Source organism: Rhincodon typus, chromosome 39 (assembly GCF_021869965.1).
Source record: "Rhincodon typus isolate 14 chromosome 39, sRhiTyp1.1, whole genome shotgun sequence".
Lineage (NCBI taxonomy): Eukaryota > Metazoa > Chordata > Chondrichthyes > Orectolobiformes > Rhincodontidae > Rhincodon > Rhincodon typus.
In genome coordinates, this window is record NC_063370.1 from 14,927,617 (window position 1) to 14,942,923 (window position 15,307).

General features: G+C 41.7%; 1 protein-coding gene across 2 annotated transcripts in view; it reads left to right on the plus strand.

Moving 5' to 3' along the window:
* LOC109914725 (regulator of microtubule dynamics protein 3-like) overlaps window positions 1-15,307 on the plus strand; it is a 69,362-nt gene that overhangs the window by 22,099 nt on the left and 31,956 nt on the right. For both annotated transcript variants that reach the window (XM_048618308.1, XM_048618307.1), the window contains exons 4-6: window positions 7,162-7,264; window positions 12,387-12,447; window positions 13,678-13,741. In XM_048618308.1, coding sequence (XP_048474265.1) covers window positions 7,162-7,264; window positions 12,387-12,447; window positions 13,678-13,741 — 228 coding nt within the window. The remainder of the gene's footprint in view (window positions 1-7,161; window positions 7,265-12,386; window positions 12,448-13,677; window positions 13,742-15,307) is intronic.

Genomic DNA, 15,307 nt, shown 5'->3' on the forward strand with positions numbered 1-15,307 from the left:
CGTTCTACTCCTTGAATGCCTCCCACTGCTCACACATTCTTGTAGCTGCTCCCAGTCATCTTGGGGAACTTGTATCATATCTTAGTAAAATTGGTCTTTCTCTAATTTGGCACTTTTATTCATAACCTTCAACCTACTTGCCCCATTTCCAAACATTAGGTCCAAAACCTGTCCCCTCCATTATTGGGCTTTCTACATACTGGTTAATAAAGTTCTCCTGGATGCTGTGTAAGAATATTGCTCCCTCCCTACTTTGCAGACTAAAATAATCCCAGTTAATATTAGTTAAAATTCCCTACTATTAGTGCTACAATTATTATAGTATTACTATTGTGATGCTACTCTGAAATTACATAACATATCTGATCCTATATCTCTCTCTGATTGTTTGGGACCTATTGTATACACCCAACAGTTTGATCCCCTTTTGTGCTTTTTTTTCTTCTATCCATATGGGCTCATCTGAAGAACTTCCAAGATATTATCCCTCCTCACTGCTATGATTGATTCCTTGATCAATGTTGCGACAAGTCCCCTGCTGTTCTATGCACCTCTCGATGTTGTCTGAATACCCTATAACCAGGATTGTTGAGCTTCCAATCCCAACCATCTTTCATCTTAGTCTTGATCATAACTATGGAATTGTACTCTCACTTGCCCTCAGTTTTTATATCCTCTTCTTCAGGCTCTTTGCATTAAAATATATTACATTTACTCTTGCTAAATTCCCTTCTTTCTTCTTTAACCTATATTTCCTATGCATTCCAGACTCACTCACTAGTGTTTTAACTTCTAATTCCATCTCAGCTTCTCATCCCTTTGAACTACTTGTCAGGACCCCACAAACGGAATCTCAAAATTGTAATGATGCAGAAGGAGGCCATTTGGCCCATTGTGCCTGCACCAGTTCTGTTACCTTGTGTCAAACTTTTGTGTTTTCCCCATATCCCTGTGTCCAATATCCCCTTGATTGTCTCAATTGAATCTGCCACCTCCACATTTCCAGGCAGTGCATTCCACATCCTAACTACTCACTGTGTGAAAAAGTTTCTTCTCACATCACCCGTGTTTCATTTGCTTATCACTTTAAATCTTTGCCCTCTTGTTTTTTTCTAAAGAACAGCTTCTCCCTGAGTACTCTATACGGCCTACTCACGATCTTGAAAACTTCTACCAAACCTGTTAAGTTTTCTTCTGTCCAAGAAGAACCATCCCAATTTCTTCAGTCATCCCCTTAACTGAAGTTTATCATTCCTGGAACCATTCTTGTAAATCGTTTCTGCAGTCTCTCTCATTTATTCGTAGCTTTTCTATAATTTGTACACAGTACTCCAGTTGAGCTCTGACAAGTGTCTTGCACAAGTTCAACAACACCTCCCTACTCTTGTACTCTCTGCCCCGTTAATAAAGTTGCAAATACTGTATGCTTTATTAACTGCTGTTTCCACCAATCCTGCCACCTCCAATGATCTGTGCGCATATATACACAGGTTCCTCTGCTCCTGCACCCCCTTTAGAATTGAAATCTCTGTTTTATATTGTCTTTGAATGTTCTTCCAAACAAAATCCACCTCACAGCACCCTGCGTGGAACCTCATCAGCCACCTATCTGTCCACTCCACCAACTTGTCAATGTGTTTTTGGAGTTCTGCACTGCCCTCTTCAGAGTTTACAATTCTTCTAAGTTTAGTGTCATTCTGCAAACTTTGAAATTGTCTCCTGTGCACCAAGATCTAGATCATTACTTTACATCAGGAAAAGCAAGGGTAGTCCCCGGGGAACTCCACTACAAACCTTCATCCAACCCAGAAAACATCCATTAACCGTTTCCGTTTCCTATCAATCAAGCCAATTATGTATTCATGTTGCTGCTGTCCGCCTTACAAGACCTATAACTTTCCTCACAAGTCTGTTGTGTGGCACTGTATCAAATGCCTTTTAGAAATTTGTATATCATGTCGACAGCATTGATGGAACCAACTAGAGGACAGGCCAACCTAGACTGGGTATTGTGTAATGAGAAAGAAAGGAATAACTGAGAATCTAGCTGTGCAAGGCCCCTTGTAGAAGTGTGACCACAATATTATAGAATTCTTCATTAAACGGAGAGTCACAAAGTTGATTCTGAGCTAAAGGCCTTGAATCTAAGTAAACGAAGCAATGATGGTATGAAGCATGAGCTAGCTATGATAAATTGGGGAACATTACTTGAGGGGATAAGGGTGAATAAGTAATGGCTAAACTTTAAGAATACAAAAGAACTGCAACAATTGCTCATTCCTGTCTGGCATAAAGATAGAACGGGAAAGTGTGCCTGACCATGGCTAACGAGGGAAATTAAGGATAATATTAGATACAAGGAAGGGGCATACAAATTGGCCAAAAAGAGCAGCAGGTCTGAGGATTGGGATTAGTTTAAACATCAGCAAAAGAGGACAAAGCAATTGTTTGTCTCCATTTAATCAGAGTATGACAGTAAATTTATGGGGAACATGCAAACTGATTGTAAAAGTTTCTGGGGTTTTTGAAGAGAAAAAGATTAATGAAGACAAATGTAGGTCCCTTGCAGTCAGAAACAGGGGCTGTTAAAATGGGGAACAAAGAGGTTGCAGACCAATTAAATACATATTTCGATTTTTACTTCACCAAGGAGGATACAAGTAACATCCCAAACACAGGAGAGAGAAAAATCTGTATTAGTAGGGAAATGGTGTGGGGAAATAGGTGGGATTAATGGCTGACAAGTCCCCAGGGTCCGATAAACTACATCCCAGAGTACTTCAGGAAGTGATGCTAGAAATAGTGGTTGTCTTTGAAGACTATATAAATTCTGCAACAGTTTCTATGGATTAGAGGTTAGGTAATGTAACCCCATTATTAAAAAAGGGGGTAGAGAAAACAGAATTATAGACTGATTAGCTTGATGTTGGTCGTATGGAAAATGCTAGAGTTGATTATGAAAAAATTAATAGCAGATCATTTGGAGTCTACTGACAGGATCGGATAGAGTGAACATGGATTTACAAAGAGAAGTCATCCTTGACAAATTGACTGGAATTTCCCATGGATTTAACTCGTAGAGTTGATAAGGGAGAGCCAGTAAATGTGGTTTACTTGGACTTTCAGAAGGCTTTCAACAACGTCCCACATAAGAGATTGGCATGTAAAATTAAAGCGCGTGGGATTGGGGATAGTATAGTGAGATGGATAGGGAACTGGTTGGCAGACAGGAAACAAAGAGGAAGAATAAATAGGTAATTTTCTGAGTGACAGCCAGTAACTAGTGGGGTACTGCAAGGATCAGTGCTTGGGTCCCAGCTATTCACAATATATATTAATGATTTAGATGACGCAGTGTAATGAGAAGAGGATGCAGAGATGCTTCAGTGTGATTTGGACAGGTTGAGAAAGTGTGCTGTTGATGGCATATGCTGTATAATGTGAATAAATATGAAGTTATTCACTTTGTTAGCAAAAACAGGAAGGCAGATTATTATCCGGCAGTAGACTGAAAAAGGGGGAAGTGGTGAGTCTGCACTTGGAATACTGTGTGCAGTTTTGGTCTCCTTATCTAAGGAAGGATATTCTGACTATGGAAGGAGTGCAATGAAGGTTTACAAAACTGATTCCTGGGATGGCAGGATTGACATTCGAAGAGAAACAGGATTAATTAGGACGATATTTACTGGAGTTTTTTTTTAAAGAATGAAAGGGTATCTCAGAGAAACCTATAAAATTCTACAGGACCAGGCAGAAAAAGTACAAGGAGGATTTTCCTGATGACCAGAGAGTCCAGAACCATGGGTCACAGTCTGAGGAAACAGGATAGGCCATTTAAAACTGATATGAAGAGGCTTTTTTTTTTACCCAGACAGCCTATAGAATTCTCTGCCATAGAAAGTGATTGAAGCCAAAAAAAAATGCTTTCAAGAAAGTATAGTTCTTGGAGCCAAAGGGATCAGAGGGTATGGGGTGGAAGTGGGAACAGGGTACTGAGCTGGATGATCAGCCATGATCAGATTGAATGGTGATGAGACTAAAAGGATCGAATGGCCCCCAACCCTGTTCCTATTTTCTGTTTCTTTGTTACTGTTGTCGACCCTTCTGTTACTTCGTCAAAAACTCTAGGAAGTTAGTTAAAGACAATTTCCCATTTTGAAATCTGTGCTGACTGTTCCTAATGAACTCACCTTTTTCCAGGTGATTACTGATTCTATTCTGAATAATTTTGTCTAGGTGTTTTCCCACCACAAAAGGTAAACTGACTGGTCTGTAATTGCTGGAATTATCCTTACAGCCTTTCTTGAACGAGACCATAATGTTTGCAGTTCTGTTTCTTCTGGCACCTCCCCCATGTCCAAGGAAGACTGAAATATTATGGGCAATGTGTGTGCAATTTCTAGCCTCACTTTTTTCCAAATCCTCAGACTTATTTCATCTGGTCCCGGTGCCTTGTTAATTTTGATGCCAATAATTTATCTAAGACTTCTTTCTTATCTATTTTGAACCCTTCCAGTTACAGAATTACCTCCTTTGTCACCATCCTCCTGTTCTGTAAAGACAGATATAATTAACACTCAGCAATGCCCTGGCCTCCAGATATTTGGCACGCTTGCCTTCATTGCTCAGTCCTTTGAATATAGGAGTTGGGAAGTCATGTTAAGGTTGTACAGGGCATTGATGAGGCCTCTTCTGGAATACTCTGTCCAATTCTGGTTGCTATAGGAAGGATGATATTAAGCTGGAGAGGGTTCAGAAGAGATTTACAAGGATGTTGCTGAGAATGGAAAGTTTGTGTTATAAAGAAAGGCTGGCTAGGCTGGGACTTTTTCACTGGAGCATAGGAGGTTAGAGGCGACCCGATAGAAGTTTATAAAATTATGAGAGTTCCAAATGAAGTTAATGGTAGTTGTCTTTTCCCTAGAATGGGTGATTTCAAGTCTAGGTGACACATTTCTACGGTGAGAGGATTTAAAAAAGAGATTTAAAAAAGACATCAGAGGCAAACTTTTTACACAGGAGGGTGGTTCATGTGTGGAATGAACTTCCAGAGAAAGTGGTGGATGTGGGTACAAATACAGTGTTTAAAAGACATTTGGATAAGTACATGAACGGAAAAGGTTTAGAGGGATATGGGCCAGGAGCAGGCAGGTGGGACTAGTTTAGTTTGGGATTATGTTCGGCCTTGAATAGTTGGACCGAAAGGTCTGTTACTGTGCTGTATGACTCATGTGTAGCCTTTTTATTGATCACTCCTTTGTCATCCAGGGAACACTCGATTTGTTTGTCCTGGTTTTTCTATTACGGGGAATATACCTTGACTGTACCCAAACCGTCTGCTCTTTGAAGGCAGTGCATTGTTCAATTATTGTTTTTCCCACCAACCCCTTATTCTAGTTGATCCTGCTCAGGTCTGTTCTCATCTCATTTAAGTTGGCTCTCTGCCAATTGATTTTTTCTTATTCTGATTGTTGCAACGTCATTCTCCAACACATTCCTCAACCTTATGGTACAATGATCAATGTTTCCTAAATGATCAGTTGACATTTGATCCACTTGGCCAACATCATTTTTAAGGACCAGGTCCAACCTGGCAGTGGCATAATGAAAATGTCACTTGTCTTGTAGCCTAGGCTAATGCTTTGAGGACATGGGTTCAAATCCCACCGCAGCAACTGGTAGAATATGTAATCAGGAATTGGAGGTTAGTCTCAGTAGTGGTGACCAAAATAATTATTCAGGTGCCAGGGTGGCTCAGTGGTTAGCACTGCTGCCTCACAGCGTCAAGGATCCGGGTTCGATTCTACCCTCAGGCGACTGCCTGTGTGGAGTTTGCACGTTCTCCCCATGCCTGCATGGGTTTCCTCTGGGTGCTCTGGTTTCCTTCCACAGTCCAAAGATGTGCAGATTAGGTGGATTGGCCGTGGGAAATGGAGGGTTACAGGGATAGAATAAGGGGGTGGGTCTGGATGGGATGTTCTTTGGAGGTTTGATGTCTTGAAATGAAAGCTCACATTGCATTTGCCTTCCTAACTGCCAAATGAATCTGCGTGTTAACCTTAGGACTCCCAAGTGCCTTTGTGCTTCAGATTTCCAAAGCCTTTCCCCATTTAGAAAATAGTCAATGCCGCTATTCTTCCTATCAAAGTGCTACGTTGTATTCAATCCGCCTTTCTTTGTCCATTCTTCTAACCTGTCCCAGTCCTTCTGCAGCCTCTCTGCTTCCTCAACACTACCTGTCCCTCTACCTATCTTTGTATCATCTGCAAACTTAGCAACAATGCCCTCAGTTCGTTCGTCCAGATTGGTTATGGGGCCAGACAGTGGCTCAATGATTAACACTGCTACCTTACAGTGCCAGGGACCTGGGTTCGATTCCACCCTTGGGTCCCTGTTTATCTGGGATTTGCACGTTCTCCCTTTGGCTGTCCTCCCACAGTCCAAATATGTGCAGGTTAGATGGATTGGCCATGCTAAATTGCCCTTACTGTCCAGGGCTGTGCAGACTAGGTGGGTTTAGCCATGGGAAATACAAGATTACAGGGATACGGTCTGGATGGAATGCTGTTTGGAGGGTTGGTGTGCCGAATAGTCTGCTTCCACACTAGGGATTCTATGTAAATAGTTATAGTCCCAACATGAGATATGATGGAATTCAAAGAAGAGAGGGCAGAACCCATTGCTGAAGAACTATTTCCTCTGTATCCAAAGGCTTGTATATCCTGAACTGGCCTGCTGAATCACCTGAGGAGACATGATTCGAGAAACCTAGTAGACATAAATTGTATTTCAAGAGACTGACAACAATGATAAAATGAAAGATCCCACTGAGCCATTTCAAAGACATGTTGGTGAATTCCCCCCAGTGTATGTTTAACCCTCAATCACTATAACTTAAAAGACAGGTTATCTAGTAATTGTCATATTGTTGTTTGCAAGTTTTTGATGTGTGCATCATGGATGTTCTACTTTCTACATTGCAAGATTTTTAAAAACTTAGCTTGATTGCAATGAGGTTAAAGAGTTGTCTTGATATTGTGAAAGGCATGAAATAAATGCCTTATTCTTTATTTGCACTGTAATATCTTAAATATAGCATACAGTTAATCTTAGTAAGCCATTACAGTCTAGCATTTCTATTAACTCTCTTACAACTTACAGTATGGTAAAAGAAAAGAGTTTTGTTGGCGGATGATTCGTGCCTACAGTGACATGACCCAGCTGACAGAAGATAAAGAAACACAGAAATGTTATGCTTTGGCTGGTAAGAAATTTCTTATTGATACTTTAAAATTTAACATGTGTCCTCCCTCATTCTTGCCTCTAGCATTCCTGATTTTAATTGTTCCACCAGCTATGGTCATGCCCTCAGCTACTTATTTCCATAGTCTTGAATTCCCTTCATTAATCTTTCCGCCTCACTATCTTTGTTTCTTCCTTTTAAGACACACTTTAAAATAAAGCTTTTGCCATTTGTTCTAATATTGCCTTATATGGCTAGGGGTCAAATTTAGTTTTATAAAACTCCTATGATTGATTGATTTATTGTCATGTTTACCGAAGTACAGTGAAAAGCTTTGCTATGAGCAATACTGGCAGATCATAGCAAGGATGTACAGATCAAAAAGACTTAGAGGCATGCAGGTTACATTGCACAGGGTGTGCATTAGGCTAGATCAACGTTAGCAAGATCAGCATTATTTGAGGTTAGAAAGTCCATTCTTCAGTCAAGTAACGGCCGGGTAGAATCTGTTCCTGAACCTGCCTGTGCGTGTGTTCAAGCTTCTGTATCTTCTGCCTAATGGAAGATGTTGTAGGAGATCATTACCGGGCTGCAATGGGTCTTTGATGATGTTAGCAGCCTTTCCATGGCAGCGAGCTGTGTAACTGGAACCCATGGATGGAAGGTTAGATTCCATGAAGGTCTGGGCTGAGCACACCATCTTCTGTAGTTTCTTAGGGTCCTGTGCAGAGCAGTTGCCATACCAGGCCGTTATGCACCTGAACAGTATGCTTTCGATGGTGCATTTGTGGAAGTTGGTGAGGGTCCTTATGGACATATCAAATTTCCTGAGCTGCCTTAGGAAGAAGAAGTGTTGTTGTGCCTTCTTCACTGTCACATCTACATGGGAAGTCCAGGACAGGTTATTGGTTATCGTCACTCTGAGGAACTTGTCGCTCAACCACAGTTCCATTGATGTAGATGGGGACATGTTGTCCTTCTTTCTTTCTGAAGTCAATTATCAGTTCTTTAGTTTTGCCGACGTTGAGAGAGAGGCTGTTTTCATTGCACCACGTCACCCTCTATCTCTCATCTGTATTTTGACTTGTCGTTTTTAGATATCCATCCCACTTCAATGCTGTTGTTAGCGAACTTGTAGATAGTGTTCATTCAAAATTTGGCAACTCAGTCATGGGTGTACGGGGTACAGTAGGGGGCTGAGGGTGCATCCTTGCGGGGGGCTCCAGTGTTAAGTATTATTATGGAGGAGGTGCAGTTACCTATCTTTGCTGCGGTCTGTGGGTCAGAAAGCTGAGGATCCAGTTGCAGAGGTGGAGCTGAGACCAAGGTCACAGAGTTTTGAGATCAGTCTGGAGGGGATAATGGCATTGAAGGTGGAGCTGTAGTCAATGACCAGAAGTCAGATGTAGGTGTCTTTGTTGTTCAGATGTTCCAGAGATGAGTGCAGGGCTAGGGAAATGGCATCCGCTGTGGACCTGTTATGTCAGTAGGCAAATTGTAGGGGATCAAGGCAATCTGGGAGACTGGAGTTGATGTGGGCCATGAGCAGCCTCTTGAAGCACTTCATGATTATTGAGGTCAGAGCCACCGGGCGGTAGCCATTAAGGCACATTACATGTGCTTTCTTAGGTACGGGGCTTATGGTGGTCTTCTTGAAGCAGGTGGGGACTTCGGCTTGTAGGAGAGAGAGGTTGAAGACGTCGGTGAATACCTCCACCATTTAGTTTGCACAGGATCTGAGTGCTTGGCCAGGGACACTGTCCAGGCACGTTGCTTTCCTTGGGTTGACTCCCAGGAAGACCAACTTGATGTCTGCGGTGATGACAAAGGGAACAGGTGTGTCCGCTGGCGCTCTGCTCAAACTGAGCATATAAAGCATTAAGTGCATCAGGGAGAGATGTGTCTTTGTCCACTGCTGTGCTTCATTTTGTATCCTGTAATGTTGTTTAGGCCTTGGCACAGGCGGCAGAAATCTGTTTGATAGGTTTGGGCCTCTAACTTGGTACGGTACTGCCTCTTGGCATCCCTGATGGTTTTGCGGAGGTCATATCTGGATTTCTTGTATTGGCCTGGGTCATCCGACTTGAAAGCTGCACATCTGGTATTCAGTTGGGAGAGGATTTCCTGGTTCATCCAAGGTTGGGGAATGCTCGGATTGACTTCTTTGGTACCCATTTGCTAATGAAGTCTGTGACGGTGGTGGTGTATTCGTCTAGGTTTTCCACTGAGTACTTGCATATAGTCCAGTCCACCGAATCCAAGCATTCCTGGTGACAGTCTTCCACAGCCTCGGACCTGCATTGTACTTCCTTTTGTGAAGGATCCTCCCATTTCAGTTCCTGCGTGTAAGCTGGGAGGAGGAACACAGTGCTGTAATCTGATTTTCCTAAGTGTGGGTGGGGGCTTGGGCAGTGGGCATCTCTGATGGTTGTGTAGCAGTGGTCCAGAATGTTTGGTCCTCTGGTGGGGCAGGAGATGTGTTGGTGGTACTTTGGCAGCACCCTCTTGAGGTTGACTTGTTTGAAGTCGCTGGCTGCAATGAATAGGGCCTTGGAGAATTTTGTCTCTAGAGTGTTGTGGTGGTGTAGATCACATCTAGGGCATTCCTCACATCTGCATAGGGTGGTATATAGACTGCTGTCAGGATGGCAAAGGTGAACTCTCGCGGTAGGTGGTAGGGACGGCATTTTACTATAAGGTTTTCTCGGTCTGGGGAGCAATGGCTTACTACGGTTGCTATATCTGAGCACCAGGAAGTGTTGATCAGGAAACATACCCCACTGCCCTTCTCCTTACCTGAGGGCGCATGCGGTCCATGCGATGTATGGAGAACCTGTCAGCTTGTAGTTTGCAGTTGGGAATGGCAGTGGTGTGCCAAGTCTCCATGAGGCAATGCACAGAACATTCTCTCAGTTCCCTCTGGTAGCTAAGTCTAGCTCTGAGTTCATCCGTTTTATTTTCAATAGCCTGGACATTTGCTTGGAGTATGCTGGGCAGCACTTTGAGATCTTTTATTTTGTTAAAAATGCAGTATAAATACTACGATCTGTTCTGGGCTCAAGTATCTGTCAGCAGAGATATTAAGTTATCAGTGAACTGCATGTGATTGATGTAGAAGTGACTGTCAGTAAAAGATGAATAGTCACCATGTAATTGCTGCAATCTTATGGAGAAATAATTTACAGTTCTTAGTTTTGTAGATGTTTCTCAGTCAGTTATCTACAGTTATAAAATTTGTACTGTCATTATTTTAGATGACATTTATTATTATTGATGGAAAATAACATTGAAGTAACCAGCCATTTGCTGAGGGTTTTCCAAACATGGGCAGTAACCTAATTTTTACAAACCGCTGTCAGTACCCAAAGAAATAATAACATTCTAATTGTTCTCAAGATACACTTCAGATTATTCCCTATATGATCTAAATATAGTTATTTACAGTCTGTAGACAGTGTGTCCCTAAAAGTTATGACATTATTATGTACATTTGCAAGCCTACTTTGCAGTACTGAGGGATTGCGGCCCTGTCAGAGGTTCCACCTTTCAAACAAGATGTTAAAGTGAAGTCCTATCTGCACTCTGAAGTGTACATAAAAAAATCCACAATCTAACATCAACTCCACAGGTCTGAACATTGTATCCACATGTCAAGTAAGAAGCTCCCAAAGCAGATCCTGTTTTCACAACTGAAGGATGGCATCCACACTGGAGGACTGAGAAAACATTTTAAGGACACTTCCCCTTCAATATATTTCCCCAGGATGTACTGTCTTTTCTTCAGAGGCTTCATCTTTCCTCCCAGTGCTTCGTTTTTTCTCCTTGCTGGCTTTGCCTTCACTATAAGGTTTCACCACCCACTACCCCCCCAACTCCCTAACCACCACATCACATCCCCAGGGTTTCTGCCTTTCCCACTTACTGTTCAGTCTTTTCGCCAAAGCCTTGGTCTTTCTCCAGAGGTTTCAGTTTTATCTCCCTCAAGCTGTGTCTTTCCTCTGTCATGGTTCCATCTTGCTTCTCTTGAAGTTTCATCTTTTCATCCCTCAAATGCCTGTTCTGCTTTTACTTAAGGTATTGATGTTCATAGATCATCATTGAATCCCTACAATGTGGAAACAGGCCCTTTGGCCCAACAAGTCTACACTGACTCTCAGAACATCCCACCCAGGCCTATTCCCCTAATCTACACCTATGGGCAATTTAGCATGGCCAATCCACTTAGCCTGCACATCTTTGGACTGTGGGAGGAAACCTGAGTGCCTGGAAGAAACCCACGCAGACATGGGGAGAATGTGCAAACTCCACACAGACAGTCGCCCAAGGGTGGAATTGAACACGGGTTCCTGGCGCTGTGAAGCAACAGTGCTAACCACTGAGCCACAGAGCCACAAGCATCAGCAGGAGGTGGGAATCTTGCCCTAATGACTGTTTTTCCTCCTTGAGTCATACAGCGGCTTTTTGTTGGTTATTCGTCCAGACAAAGCATTACAATCAAGGCTAATGTTGTTCACATGTGACTTGCAGGATTACATACATCGACAGAAAAAAATAGATTGTGATCAGAAGCAGCAGCCCGGATGATCATCCTACTCAGTAGCCCAGTTGCGGCTGCTAATTGTGACACAAGTGCTTCTATCTTTACTGAGTTTAGCAGACAGCCAAACAACAGGAATCAAACTATGGTTCCACTTGGTATATATGGCTCACTTCTGTTATGAGTAGCATCCTTATCCAATTATCATTTGAAATGATCGTTGAATTCGAGTATGAAAGTTTAAAGGTGTCTGTTTAACTGGTGAATGCCAGTTTACTTTGTCATTGACCATCCAGTTAGATTCAGATCATGATCAACTTGTTTGCAAGATTTATTTTGTAAGCTCACATATTGCTGTTGTATATAATGTTACTCAAAATTGTACTAAATTCAGAATGACTTTATAATTTGACACTGCAATGTTTGGAATCTAGCAGCAATACAAAGGAAAATGAAATCTGGGGAATATATCAAGATTGCTTGCTAAATGATTACCAAGCTTCTTTTTAAAATTACAGTTATTAGTTCTGAGCCATCTGCTCGTTTTCTATTGTATTCCTAAGTCCTGATGGGATTTTCCTTTCCACCTACCTTCATTCTTTGTAGGAAGAGATGAAGCAACTGCCAGTCTACAGGATCATGGGGACAGTATAGAATGCCAAATATGGTATGCACTTTTTCTTTTTACATCCTATACTACTGGGGTAGGGGGTGAGTAAAACAAATAGAGGCTATATGGTGAAATAAATGTGCTGAGATTTTTATTCTGAAATGTGGAATAAGGGAACTATTCAAGTGAGATTGGGTCTGAAAATGTGTAACATGTTCCCGCAAATCCACTGAACCTGTCCAGTCCAGAAAGGGAATAATTTAACTTGTGGAGTCTTCTTCTATAGGTGTTAAATTGTTAGAGAATTTTAGAACATAGAACTCTACAGCACAGGAATGGGCCCTTCGGCCCACGATGTTGTGCCAACATGATGCCAAATGAAACTGATCCCTTCTGCCTGCTATTGGTCCATATCCCTCCATTCTTCGCATATTCATGCGTTTATCTAAAAGTCCCTTTAATGCCCCTATTGTATCTTCCTCCACCACTACCACTGGCAATGTGTTCCAGACTCCTACCACTCTGTGTAAAAAAACTTGCCCTTCATGTTTCCTTTGAACTTACTCCCCTAACCTTAAATGCATGCCCCTAGTATTTCAACTCTGGGAAAAAGATTCTGACTGTCAACCCTATCTTTGCATCCCATAGTTTTATAGACTTTTATCAAGTCTCCCCTCAGCCTGCACCACTCAAAAGAAAACAACCCGCGTTTTTCTAGCCTCTCGTTATAGCTCATACCTTCTGATCTTCACCATCCTGGTAAATCTCTTCTGCAACCTTTCCAAAGCCTCCACATCCTTCCTGTAATGTGGCGACTAGAATTGAACGTGATACTCTAAATGAGGCCTAACCAAAGTCTTATAAAGCTGCTTTAATCTCTAATTTTTAAAGAACTTAAATTTTTCTGTTTTTAAAGTGCTTCTTTCTTTGCTTTTTCTCTTCATGGATCTACTTTATCTCTAATTCACCCACATTTCTTTTCCATTGTTCTGCTGATTCATTATTCCTTTAACTGCTTAGACAATTGGCTTTTGTCATTCACTAAGGTCCCAGATGTCCTGTTTCCTTCACCATGGTTTTCAGCTCAAATGTCCAGCAATCTGCAAGGTAAAAGAATTGAGTTGAAAGGTAAAGGAAAATTCTAACAAATAGAGGGCTTTTATGATGAACTAGAGAAATCTTCATGCATATAATGATGTCTTTGCCCCACAAAGTTAACTAATTGTGATCAGATATTCATGTTAATAGCCCCTTATTTTAATATTTGATATTTTTTTCATGATGAAGGCTTGCTGTTGTATGTCGTCATCTGCAAGATCATGACATTGAAGAAGAAAATAACAGTCTTAAGGTCAGAAAAGCTTTAATCAAAGTACCTTCAATATAACCTAAGCTGCTAGGCTGGTGCTCGAGCTTAGCATTGAGAGGATGCTCTATTATCGGACTTGCTGCCCTTCGGGTGACAAATCAAACCAACTTGTTCCAGTGAACTTTAAAGATCCCACAGTACTTTTGGAAGGAAATGGTGTCCTGGTCAATCCTCTTTCCTTAACTTGCCCTAGTGAAAACAGATGAGCTCATCATGCATCTTTTTTGGTGTTTGTGGAATCATGTCACCTACGTACAAAATAGTTGCCAAATATACAGATTAAAAAGTACTGCAGCGATTCAATAAAGACAGCTCACTACCAGCTTCTCCAGGGCTTTTAGGGATAGGCAATAATGCTGGCCGAGCTAGCTATTCCCAAGTCACTTGAATAATGTAAAAGAAAGTTCCAGTCACTTCGGGTTCAATGTACATTTTGAAAAGTTGCAGGTGCTAAATAAGTGCAAGATTTTTTTTCTTCCAAGTGGAATTTGTGCCTTCCAAATTAACTAACAAGTGTTTAATTTCTTAGGCAGTTTTGTCACAAAAGGTTAAAACACTCATTGACTAGTGCATGAAAAACTCACCCCGACTTGGGCTGTTGCAAAGTTTAGTGTCTCTCATCGAGCCATAATTTGACAAGAACTGAACTGACCAAATAATGATTCAGCTGCAGGATAAAATATCAGCCTAATGAAAGTTATAATGTAGTTATTATCAATAAACATGTAAAGCACCTGAGAAATGTCACTGAGAATTCCAATAATAGGAATTATGCTTTACTGCTCAATGTTAAGGATATCTAATTAATCAAACAGAATTTCAAATGTCCTGCTACCCCACAACTATTGCCACCACCACTGCTGCCTTTTCCTCCTTCCCCCTCCTGTTCTGAAGGCGGGGAGTGTGGCATTGATGAGATATAGTTGTGTGGGCTCCAACCAATGAATGCCATCTCACTTAATTGAACCTAGATGGTAAGTGCTGACAGATTAGCAGCAGCTTAGTCTGCGATCAGTCTTGGCGATAATTATATTATTAGACATGACTTGTTTTTGTTCATTGGATGTGGGCATTGCTGGCTGGGCCAGCACTTATTGCCCATCTCTCATTTCCCTTGGGAAAGTGGTGGTTAGCGGAATAGAAACCCATCGCTGGCTCACCTGAACCTTCCCGATAAATGAGTACTGAAGCTGCACTCCTCACCATCAGCAATTATTCAGAAAATTAGCCCTCATGTGTAAGCTGTTGGACTCAGCAACATTATATTCATTAATGTTGGAAAATGTACAAGGAATCCTCACTTGGAGTCAGGGTTGCTTCCTGAAAATCATGACTTTAAGTGAAACAATCTGGAAGTGAGGCATGATTTCCCACAAGAATGAATGTTAAAACTAGAGATAACAAGGTGTAGGGCTGGATGAACACAGCAGGCCAAGCAGCATCAGAGGAGCAGGAAGGCTGACGTTTCAGGCCGAGACCCTTCTTCAGAAATGGGGGAGGAGAAGGGGATTCTGAAATAAATAGGGAGAGAGGGGGAGGCAGATAGAA